Raw genomic sequence first — 12,677 nt, 5'->3', positions numbered from 1 at the left:
CAACAAGATGAGACCCTGTCTCTACAAAAAACAAACAAAAAAAATTAGCTAGGCGTGGTGGCAGACGCCTGTGGTCCCAGCAACTCGGGAGGCTGAAGTGGGAGGATCGTTTGAGCTTGGGAAGTCCAGACTACCACGAGCCGTGACTGTGCCACTGCACTCCAGCCTGGGTGATAAAGTGAGGGCATGTCTTGAAAAAATAAATACATAAATAAGTAAATAAAAATAAATAAATAAATGTAATCATACCACAAAGATGGAATCAGTCAAATACAGAATGTGGGAAATTCAACAGAATAACCTGGTTCCTTTAACAAATAAATTGTAAGTAAATAAATAATAATAAGTTGTTTCAGATTTAAAAAGACTTAAGAGACGAATTACATGCAATGTGGGGCTTTATTTCCTGATAAAAACAAACCAACTAGAAAAATATATTTAGAAAATAATTGGAGAAATGTGATCTGTTACTATAGAAAGACGTTAGGAAAAGACTAGGGAAATGTGAATGTTACTATGGTAATGTTAAAATGAAAATAGTTCTTATCTTTCTGACCGTTTAAAAAGAACTTAAAACAATTCCAGAACTAGTGACGAAGAAAAAGACACGAATATTTTTGCTCACCTCTTCAAGAAGTAGGAGGAATGACTGTAAAGAGGGGCGTAGTCTGATGACAAGTGTTTCAAAAGAGCAACAGTTTTTTAGGGAGGAGAAGGTTGTAGTGGTCTAGAATCAGCAGGAGTAAGGAAGACATCTAACCAGATCCAGTGATACGCGGCGCATCAAAGAAAAACACCTCTACTTGAGAAGGCTGGAGGAAAAACACTGCTCTCAGTAGTCAGGTGTTGTTTTTTGTTTGTCTGTTTTAAGATGGAGTCTCGCACTGTCTCCTGGGCAGGAGTGCAATGGCGTGATATGCGGCTCACTGCAACCTCCGCCTCCCAGGTTCAAGCCGGGACTCTTCCGCCTCAGCCTCCTGAGTAGCTGGGACTACAGGCGCCCGCCACCACACCCGGCTAATTTTTTTGTATTTTTCGTAGACACAGGGTTTCACCGTGTTAGCCAGGATGGCCTCGATCTCCTGACCTCGTGATCCGCCCACCTTGGCCTCCCAAAGTGCTGGGATTACAGGCATGAGCTACCGCGCCCGGCCAGTAGTCAGCTGCTAATTACAATAAGAATGTTCTTAGTGAAATGGCTGAGCTTTGTCTGCAAGGCCACAGCTATATGACTGCAGGTTGTGTACTGCACAACTCTGGGTCTATGTGAATGGTGCCCTCTGGAATTGAGCAGGCAGCTGACTGCAGGTGGTGTCTTCAAATTTCTTAGGCCTACAACTACACATATGAAGCCCCATGTAGCAGGTGGCTGTAGATTTTTTAGGTCTCCTTGCAGGATGGAGAGAAAGGAGCTACCTCATAGACCCCCAGGCTCTGATTTCAAACAGACACTTGGATCTAGTCCCTTGTCTCACTTCAAGTATAATACTTTCAGTTTCCTTAGCCAGCAGGAGCAACTTTCCTCACTGCCTTTCCCTGCCTGCTTCTGGACCTGAAGTAGGTCTGAGACTCCACACTGCATTTTTGTTCTGTTTCTGGTCCACAGAGATCTTTATCTTGTTTTTGAGTCCAGATGAGTCATATATATATATATATACACACATATATATATATATGTATATATATATATTTAAATCTTTTGGTGCCAAAAGTATGTCTCTTTCTTCCATGTATGAATTAACACCATTTTCACAAGAAGTCTGAGCTCTCAGAGATTTTTTTTTTTAAGATCCAAAATGCCATCTTCCAGAAACAGTTTAAAGCTAATAGAATGATATAAAATTTTTAAAGGGAAGTTATATGTTAGTTTCTTTATAGCAACATGCTATCTAGTCAAACTGCCTGCAAACTTTCCTAAACAAACAGGTTTAAGAAAATTCAACATTTAAAAATACAATTGTATAGGCCTCTAACATTATTAAAATTATAGATAGATTTCTTAAGATCCATATTTGCCTAAAGCCTCACATGGAGGAATGTCCCTTTTTGTGAATCTGGTACACTTGAACCAAAACAGAATAAAGCATCCTAGCCATAATAACAAAACTAAAGGCACTCTAGTAATTGCTGTTATAGTTTCAAAACTATGGCAAATTCCACATCAGAAATGTTCTGTGCTGAATTTTTTTTTTTTTTATTTGAGACAGAGTCTTGTTCTGTCACCCAGGCTGGAGTGCAGTGGCGTGATCTAGGCCCACTGCAACCTCCACCTCCAGGGTTCCAGCGATTCTCCTACCTCAGCCTTCTGAGTAGCTGGGACTACAGGCACAAGCCACCACGCCTGGCTAATTTTCTGTATTTTTAGTAGAGACAGGGTTTCACTATGTTGGCCAGGCTGGTCTTAACTCCTGACCTTGTGATCCACCCACCTCGGCCTCCCAAAGTGCTGGGATTATAGTTGTGAGTCATCGCGCCCGGCCTCTGTGCTGAATTTTAAAATACACCTATTACTCTGTTCAACTCAGGGCAACTCCAGGATTAATTTCCTGATATTTGCATCACCAATTCTTCTATATGATCACAATATTTAGACTCCTCAGATTGACATAAGTCTAAACAATCTGTTTGCACATTTGCAAAACACTCATTTAATCCTATACATAGCTATAATCATAATCATAGCAATAGCTATCATTTATTTTTGTTTTACATATATTATCTCATTTCATCTTCAAAATTACTCTATTACTAGCTCTTATTTTTACAAGACATAAAATGTCCTGTAAGAATTAGACACTTTTGAACTTTGATGACTATTAAAAGCCAAATTTATGCCCCATCCTAAAGTTAGAGTGGCAGGAAAAAAACAAAGGTAACTTTGGGACACTAGAAATGCCTCACCCTTTGTACCTGCATGCTTTCCCTCCTAGGCACTTCCTTCTAACAAAGACATCAAGGATCTCTTTTGGAAAGAATTATCCACTGGGCTGCTTCCTGGAGGCAAGACGCAGATTAAGAAACTTTTTCACGGCCGGGCGCGGTGGCTCACGCTTGTAATCCCAGCACTTTGGGAGGCCGAGGCGGGCGGATCACAAGGTCAGGAAATCGAGACCACGGTGAAACCCCGTCTCTACTAAAAATACAAAAAAATTAGCCGGGCATAGCAGCGGGCACCTGTAGTCCCAGCTACTCAGAGAGGCTAGGGCAGGTGAATGGCGTGAACCCGGGAGGCGGAGCTTGCAGTGAGCCGAGATTGCGCCACTGCACTCCGGCCTGGGCGACAGAGCGAGACTCCGTCTTGAAAAAAAAAAAAAAAAAAAGAAACTTGAAACTTTTTCACTAGACGCTACTGAGATGGTAGGGCAAATAAGTCTACTGTAGGAAAACAGCACCAGCAGGTCAAGGTGTAGATTTAACAATCATGACTCAGTGACCTCTGGTTTCTGAGTTAATGAAACACGGATAAACCAAAAGCCGAAGAAGCCTCCATGGAAACTGTAAAATTCTAAATTGGGCAAACAAAAACAATTGTGATTGTTTAGTCTCACTGAAATCCTGTGACTCCACCTTGCAACAAAAGTGGGCTGTTAAAAAGTACAGCCCCCAGAAAGGGAATCCTCCCAAATGTCCAGAGATCTTCCCAGAAAGGCAAACTAGAGTTAACAAACTGACCAAGCAACTACTTTGTTGCTAAGAGAGTTCTCAGGATATTCTTGGTGTAAAACCAAAGAAAATGACTGGAGGCGAGCCTCAATCAATTTATAGGTTTATTTTGCCAAGGTTGGGGATGTGCCCAGGAAAAAGGAACACAAAATCACAGGAACATCTGTGATCCATGCTTTTTCCAAAAAGGGTTTGAAGAGCTTCAATACTTAAAGGGAAAAAAAGTGGGCCGGAGGGGAAAAAAGAAGGAAGGAAGGAAGAGAGGGAGGGAGGGAGGGAGGAAAAAAGAGAGAGAGAAAGAGAAAGAGAGAAAGAAAGAAAGAGGAGGGAGGGTATGGTCACATTCTTGTGAGGCTTAGATTACAGCTCACTGAATCCACATGTTGCAAGTGAAAAGAGGTACAGGCATAGTCAACTATGTATTCCCCCTGCAGTGAATCTGAATTTTTACATAAGATAAACACAGAGTAGATGAAGCAGTGAGATATGCATTGTCTCTGATGAGCAGAGGGATGACTTCTAGTCTTGTCTTTCTCCCATACCTGTGAAGATAAGCTGTTAATTTACATTGTCAGGGTGAAATTCAACAGAACTCTCTTTTAGGGTAAAGATCTTGGGGCCTACAGGGAATTTACTTGTGAGCATATTGTAAGGGAAGCCCTCTGGAGAGGTATGTGCTCTTCTATCTTTGCAGCTATCTGCTTAGGAACAAAATGGGAGACAGTTTTGCATGACTCAGTTGTCAAGCTTATCCTTTCCCTTTGACATAATGAGTTTAGGGTCTCAAGATTTTTATTTTCCTTTCACACTCACCAGCTGGATTTTAGCTATAAATGGGTAATCACTGTGTGCTGTTTTCCTTTCTCCCCTTTTCCAAATTGTTTTCATTGCAGCCACCCTCTTTTCCCTTTGCCATTGTAAACTGGGAATATGGAAAGTGGGAGGGGAGGGGAGAAGAATCAAAATATATATTTATGTATAGTTTTCCAAACCAGAGAGTTGGAGCTGGATGCAATAACCATAGAGTCTAGGTTATCTTTTTTTAGAAAGGGGATGGGTTTGTTTTCAATTACTTATGAAATAGCTGCATGATAAAGTAGTATATTTCTGAATCATATGTATAAGAGTAGGTTGAATATGTATCCATATATATGAATAAAGGAAGCTTGTAAGGTGACTCCCAATGATCCCTGCCTCCTAGTATTCAAACCCTTGTGCAAATCTCTCCATTTAATGTGGTTTGGACCTAATAGCTTGCTTCTAGTAAATGGAATATGGCAAAAGTGATGAGATGTCACTTCTGAGCTTGGGTTATAAAAAACTGTGACTTATGTCTTGCTTGCACTCTCTCTGGCCCTTCTTGCTTGCTCTGCTAAAGCAAACCATCAAGTTGTGAGCTGCCCTATGAAGAGGCCACATACAAAGAACTGAAGGAGACCTCCAGTCAATAGTCAAGAAAAAACTGAGGCCCACAGGTGCAAATGACACTGATGAACTGAATCTTGCCAACCATCATGTCAGCGAGCTTGAAAGCAAATCTTTCCCCAGTTGAGCCTTCACATAAAACTAAAGTCCTGGCCAACACCTTGTTTGCAGCCTTGTGAGACTGTGAAACAGGGGACCCAGTTAAGCCATGGCTGGATTCCTGACTCACAGAAAATGAGAGATAATAATTGTTGCTGTTTAAGCCACTATGTCTACGGTTATTCATTATGCAGCAATAAGTAACTAACACAGTATAGCTGCTAAACAGCTCAAGGATAGACTATAGCATATATCTATCTATCATTTTTTGTCTGCCCAGAATCAAATGACATCTTTTCTCATAAATATACATTGATTTTCCTTTAGGAAACCATTCCTTCCACTATTCTCAGTGACTGGCTAGATGGGATTGACTCATTTTCCCCTGCCTCTCCCTGACTAAATACACTTGACTCAGGCTCAGCATATGAAATCCAAGGCTGAGATTTCTCCTGGAATTACTAGGGGAAAAAAAGCACTCTTTCCGCTGAACTTGAAGTTGGTAGAATGTCAACCTGGAACTACCAAGGCCACAAAATAGAGCCTTTCTGAAAACTAAGACAATTACAAAGAAAAGAAGAGTTGAGGAAGAGAAAGAGATGAGGTCCTCTTGGCATTATTTAAGCCTCTGAACCAATAATGCCTCTAAGTCAGTCTGTCTCTTAACTTCACAAGAATCAATAAATTTCCTTTTTTTCCTTCATTTTTCACTTTAAATCAATTACAGCTGAATTTATGAAAAAACATTTTCAAGGTAATAATCTAGAGGGTCCATAAAAACAAGGACCAAATCTGTCTTGTTCACTACTGTATTCCTCATTACTTAGCCCAATGCCTGGCAAGTAGGGATCACTCAATAGATATCCATTGAATGAGTGAATAAAATCATTCTAAAAAGAAACAGTGAATAGGCCTAACTTAGCAAAAATGCAGTCAAATGTTTTATAATCATGGAGAAAGTAAAACTTCTTTTAAAAAATCAAAATAATGTTCTAGTTTAAAACTTTAAAAATTATTTATAAATATTATTTTAAACACAAAGATAATTTAGATTAGATAAGCCATTTAAGCATTTCCACGGTTCATCTTATTTCACATAAAAATCTTCTCATCACTAGGATAATTCCTTTTTATTATGAAAGAAGAACTCCTCTTTCTAGATATAGTCTCATGTTGGGGCATTTCTGTAATTAAGGCTAAAACTTATTTTATACCCCAATTAGTTGATTAGAACTCACAATGGATTCTATGTCATATACAGAATATTATAATGGTTTAGATCCCAGGTTAATTAGAAGAAATATACATTAAACCATCATGTGGATCCTAAATCCTTCTTAAAGGAAACACAGAAGATAGAGGGACATGTCAAATCACATGATGGAGATACAATCAGCCCAGTCCAGACTGAGAAACTCTACCAGACAGATAACTTGGTTCTTCAACAAACAAACTGCAGGGCAGGAAACAGAGATAGAAGGGGACTCTACAGACTGAAAGAGACTTAAAAGATACATCAGCCATTACAATATGTAAAACTGGATCCTGATTCCAACAAAGTTTTGTGGCATATAGGAAACAACTGGACAGTTAAACACTTTGTGGATATTTGATAATGTTAAGAAATTATTATTATTATTATTATATGATATGATAATGTTAGTGTGGTTATATTAAAACAGAGTCCTTATCTTTTAGTTATATATACTAAAATATTTATAAATGAAATACAATGTCTGAATTTGGGGAACAAGGAAAGTAGACAGGACATGGACTGAGCAGGCTTAAGCATGAATTGGTGATTATTGGGGCCAGGTGATGAGTACATGGGGATTCAATATACTAGTCTGTGTGTGTTTTAAATTATCTAAATAAAAAGTTTTACAATTTTAAAATAAATAAACAGAATGAAGAAAAAGTATACTATACCTAATTATTAGTAATCTAGTGACAATATTATCCAAATTTTAAAATCTGGATATGTGGGCTAACAGAATATTTGAATAGACCTGCCCATGCTTCTAAATTTTTACAGTAATAATATGAATTATGAATACTGAAGATAGAGGCAATTGATACAGGCAAAAGGAAGAAGAGGAAGGTCGAATCCTTCTTTTTCAGAGGATTTGCATTGGCACATTGTACTTTGATCTTCTTGTACCTTTCTTCAACTAATTATTAATATATTAAGGGCAAGGCACTGGGCTAGAGGCTCTGAAGGAGAGACAAAGATGAGCCATGAGGATACTTGTGCCCTCCCACTGATGTCCTTTGACCTGTAAAACATTTCTCCCCACTTCCATTGCCACATCCCAACCTTCTTGTATTAATCTACAAAATATTTCACTTCAAAATTTTCTTCTGATGGGACTGAGGATACACTATACCAAAATATGGCACTATGGCATACTGAGTATTTTAAGCTAAAGGAATTTGATAAAACAAGAGCAGCAGGAGGTCAGTCTGACCTTCCCCTACTCTTCTTCCCTAACACAGGTCATAAAACCTAGAAAGGATTTTCTGACCTTTTCCTGAAGCAGGTCATAAGACTCTCATGTGAGAGGTGCCCTCCCTATACCCAGAGGAAAGTTATATCCTTATTTCTGAAGACACAGGGACACAGAGAAGAATCTAAACACACAGGTCTTGCTAAATTTCCCCCAGCTTATTACCACTAGATCATACCTTTTTTGCCCTATTGTGTATCGCCACAACTGTCTACTCTTCATCAAATGTAGCATAAAAGCACACAGGCTTAACTGTTTCTTCAGGTCTGCATTTCCTCAGGAAGGCTCCAGCGTCATGTAAAACTTACATTAAATCAATTTATATGCTGTTTTCTTATTAACATATCTTTTGTTGTAGGGACCTCAGTCATGAGCCTAGGATGGGTAGAGATATTTTTCTTCCCCTACACTTCCTAATTCCCAATAAGAACTTCCTATACCATTTTCCCATTTTGACTCTCCTTAGGTAATTCTTAAAATAAAATTTTAAAAAAATCAGGTTAAATAAGTTCATCCAATTACAAATAAGTAAAACAATTAACCCTGTCAGTAACTGGCAGATTAGGCCTGCCTTGGATTCAGATCCAGGAGTCAAATCCAACATGCTACTATTTGTTACAGCTTTTTCTCTCCTTCCCTCACTGAATCCACATATTTCCTCAATGTTTCCAATTTCACTATATTTGTCCTAAAGCATAACTGAAGTAGCTTTGGGCATTCAGGTTCTATATCTGTGAAAGGTTTTTACGTCAGAGAAAGTGACTAATGGAATAGTTAAAATATTTCTAATGTGACTGAATTTTTATAAGCTTGACTAAATATAATTAATGAAGATAATTCCATATTCTGTACAGTTAACTAATATGAAAAGAAGCAGGTTTAATTAACCTTGGAACATAATCATACCTGCATGGCCCTTCTTTTAGTTAATGTTACTTGAAAATTTTTCCACTCCCAATGTTGTTCCACTACATGTGCAAAAACAACATGTCCATTTCCACAGGCTCCAGCAATCTGAGTGCCATCAATAGACCATGCAATATTAAATATGCTGCCAGTGTTGGGTTTTTCTAATGCATATGACCACTGGGGGAGAAAAAACAAGAAAAAAATGGACTTATTGAAAAAAAATTTTTAGGACGTTTTAAATCAGGCACATGACAACATATTAAGATCATTTTTAAAAGAATGTCTATTCTGAAATTATTAAAGTATTTTTCTTAATAAAATTATAGTGTACTGAACGGAAAATACAGATGTAATTGTTAAAGTCCACAGTAGAACATCATGATAAAACAGTGTATAAAATATCTCAAGAACTGTAAAAAACCCACATCATCTCAATGTTTACTATTCCTTTTAAGTAATAATACTTAATAGGTAAACACAAAGATTCTGTAGAAAAAACAAAGACATCTTACTATTCATTCCTAATATATAGTCTCTACATCTAAAAGAATTTCTCATTACAATATTTTAAGAATGTCACAAAAAAATTGAAACTCAACACACAATGTAACTAAAATAGCTCTGACACACATCTTAAATCATGAAATTACACGAAACTGGATCTATTTCTTATCTTTTTTTTTTAACAGACTGCAGTTAAGTATGACCTCTCCTAGAACCTATCTATCTGTTTGAGAAAGTTATCTAGAGATATCAATAAGCATTAAATAGGACAAAAGAGATTCTTGTGTGTGTGTATATAAATAAGACATAAGAAAAAAACAAACTTTTTAATACATGGTATTATATGCACTTGTTTCATTTTTCAGATGCAACATATGTTATTTGCTAGGATGATTAATTTGACTAAACTTATATACATATTCTCTTTCCATTCTTCCAGCCTTACAGCGTATAATCACAGTCTTGATTTTGTTGTTGTTGCTCTTGGCTGGATATATATACATATATATATTTTGTTTGTTTGTTTTACATTATTTTTTTCCAGAAATACTAATTATTAGCTACAGGCTCACTCTGACAACAAATCTAGGAGAATGGAAAAATATAAAGATTTACTAATTGATGCTATTACAAAACAAGACTTTAAAATTCCTAATGAAAGTTCATACATAACATAAAAATACTGAAAGGCTCTTCGACCACTCACTGACACTCTTTTACAATTCTCCCCACCCTCCAACTTTGGAGCCACTAACTGTTGATTTAATGGCTTCATTAAAGGCCTAATAATAAAGTCATCAAGGAGAAGATAATGAACAAACCATAACCTTTGCTTCATCAGCAGTATGAAAATACTAGAAACTTCCTTTTCGAAAATTAAGAAGAATCAATTTAAAAAAGAATACATATAATATTTGAAGTCATCTTTTGAAAATAACTGTAGAAGACTGGGAACTTCAAAGATACTAATAACCTGCTTTGGGCGATAAAATGAAATTAATTCATTTGTGTTTGACAAACAAGAATTATGAAACATTACATGAATACTATTTTACATAAAGATTAAAAGTGGTTGATAATGACAAATGAGACTTGATTTATTAATATATAGGCTTATGGCATATCTCTCTCTCTTCCTAAATCTAGTCTATCCTCATGGTGTAGAAGAAACAGAGCTCTTAGTTTAATTTCTATTTTAAAACCATACATTCATGTAACAGTCCTTCCTTAACCATGGGGATAAGTCCCAGGATCCCCAGTGGAAGCCTGAAACTATGCATGGTACTAAACCCTATGCATCCTATGTTTTTTTCTATATATATATATACCTATGTTAAAGTTTAATTTATAAATTAGGGAAAGTAAGAGATTAACAATGTCTAATAATACAATAGAACAATTATAAAAATATACCATAGTAAAAGTTATGTGAATGTGGTCTCTATTTCTGGAAATTTCCATTTCGGACTGCAGTTGACAAAGGGTAACTGAACTCACAGAAAGAGAAACTGTGAAAAAGGGAGGACTACCAAATTTAAAGTATGGTTTTAAAACACTGGAAGAACCGAATCAGCCAGAAAGAAATGTCTTACTAAAATTAAACAGAAATATTTATCTAAGAACTTACAGATGCATGATCCTAAGAGGAGAAAATGAAATGTTTAGATAATAGTATATCATCATCCTATATTCAACTGATTTCCTTTACAGTCCACATGAACCAACAAAAATAAAATCTGCAACATGCAACTTATCCCTGAAAACACATCTCAGGGAATAAGATTGAGCATCCTTTACCTGAAATGCTTGGGAGCCAGAAGCAAATTTTAAATTTCTTCAGATTTTGAAATATTTGCATATACATAAGAAGATATCTTGAGAATGAGACCCAAATCTAAACATGAAATTCATTTATGTTTCATATATATGTTATACACATAGCATAAAGGTAATTTTATATATATTTCTTATAATTTTGTGCATGAAACAAAGTTTTGTAAGTGTTTGGTTGTGACCTGTCACATGAGGTCAAGTGTTGGAATTTTCTACATGTGGCATCATGTTGGTGCTCAAAAAGCTTTGGATTTTGGAGTATTTTGGCTTTTGAATTTTTCAGATTAGGAATGCTCAACCTGTATAACAATATTGTGATAGTAAAGTTAAATTAAATTCTTACATTAAAAATTTTTAAATTTACAATTTAAAAATTATTTTAAATGTAAGCATTAAAAATTAAAATTTCATCACCCAGGTATTAAGCCCAGTACCCATTAATGATAACAAACCCCCATGATACAAGGTTACCTATATAACAAACCTGCACATGTACCCCTGAACTCAAAATAAAAGATTAAAAAATAAATTAAAATTATTTCTCTCTGTTTTAGATTACTCTAGTAATAAAACAATATAATCAAAACCTAATCAGCAGAGAATAAGTCTTTAATAGTTACTAAAATTGGAGAGACATACTGCAACTATTCCAAAAAATTGAAAAGGAGGCACTCCTCCCTAACTCATTCTATGAGGTCTGCATCATCCTGATACCAAAACCTGGCAGAGATACAACAAAAAAAGAAAACTTCAGGCCAGAATCTTTGATGAACATCAATGCAATAATCCTCAACAAAATACTGGCAAAGTGAATCCAGTAGCACATCAAAAAGCTTATTCCACCATGATCAAGCAGGCTTCATCCCCAGATACAAGGCTGATTCAACATACATGAATCAATAAATGTGATTCATTACATAAACAGAAATAAAGACAAAAACCACACGATTATCTCAACAGATGCAGAAAAGGCTTCCGATAAAATTCAACATCCTTCATGTTAAAAACTCTCAATAAACTAGGTATTGAAAGAATACCTCAAAATAAGAGCCATATATGACAAATTTACAGCCAGTATCACACTGAAAAGGCAAAAGCTGGAAGCATTCACCTTGAAAACGGGCACAGGACAAGGATGCCCTCTCTCACCACTCCTATTCAATACAGTATTGGAAGTTCTGGCCAGAGTAATCAGGCAAGGAAAAAAAAAATAAGGGTACTCAGATAGGAAGAGAGGAAGTCACACTATCCCTGTTTGCAGATGACATGATCCCATTATATATCTAGAAAACCCTATCATCTCAGCCCAAAAGCTTCTTAAGCTGATAATCAACTTCAGCAAAGTCTCAGGATACAAAATCAATGTGCAAAAATCACTAGCATTCCTATACACCAACAACAGACAAGCAGAGAGCCAAATCATGAATGAACTCCCATTCACAACTGTCACAAAAAGAATAAAATACCTAGGAATACAGCTAACAAGGGAAATGAAGAACCTCTACAAGGAGAACTACAAACCACTGCTCAAAGAAAGCAGAGAGGACACAAACAAATGGAAAAACATTCCATGCTCATGGACAGGAAGAATCAATATCGTGAAAATGGCCATACTACCCAAAGCAATGTATAGATTCAATGCTATTCCCATTAAACTACCACTGATATTCTTCACAGAACTAGAAAAAAACTATTTTAAAATTCATATGGAGCCAAAAAAGAGCCTGAACAGCCAAG

The 12,677-nt window shown here is 36.4% G+C and overlaps 1 protein-coding gene across 3 annotated transcripts in view; it reads right to left on the bottom strand.

Moving 5' to 3' along the window:
- Positions 1-12,677, bottom strand: part of LOC116463446 (intraflagellar transport protein 80 homolog) — a 148,981-nt gene that overhangs the window by 51,269 nt on the left and 85,035 nt on the right. For all 3 annotated transcript variants that reach the window (XM_058434625.1, XM_058434626.1, XM_032146558.2), the window contains one exon: positions 8,601-8,780. In XM_058434625.1, coding sequence (XP_058290608.1) covers positions 8,601-8,780 — 180 coding nt within the window. The remainder of the gene's footprint in view (positions 1-8,600; positions 8,781-12,677) is intronic.

This window comes from Hylobates moloch, unplaced genomic scaffold (assembly GCF_009828535.3).
Source record: "Hylobates moloch isolate HMO894 unplaced genomic scaffold, HMol_V3 SCAFFOLD_36, whole genome shotgun sequence".
NCBI lineage: Eukaryota > Metazoa > Chordata > Mammalia > Primates > Hylobatidae > Hylobates > Hylobates moloch.
Note: the sequence above shows the minus strand (reverse complement) of the source record. Positions and strands in the feature narration are given on the sequence as shown.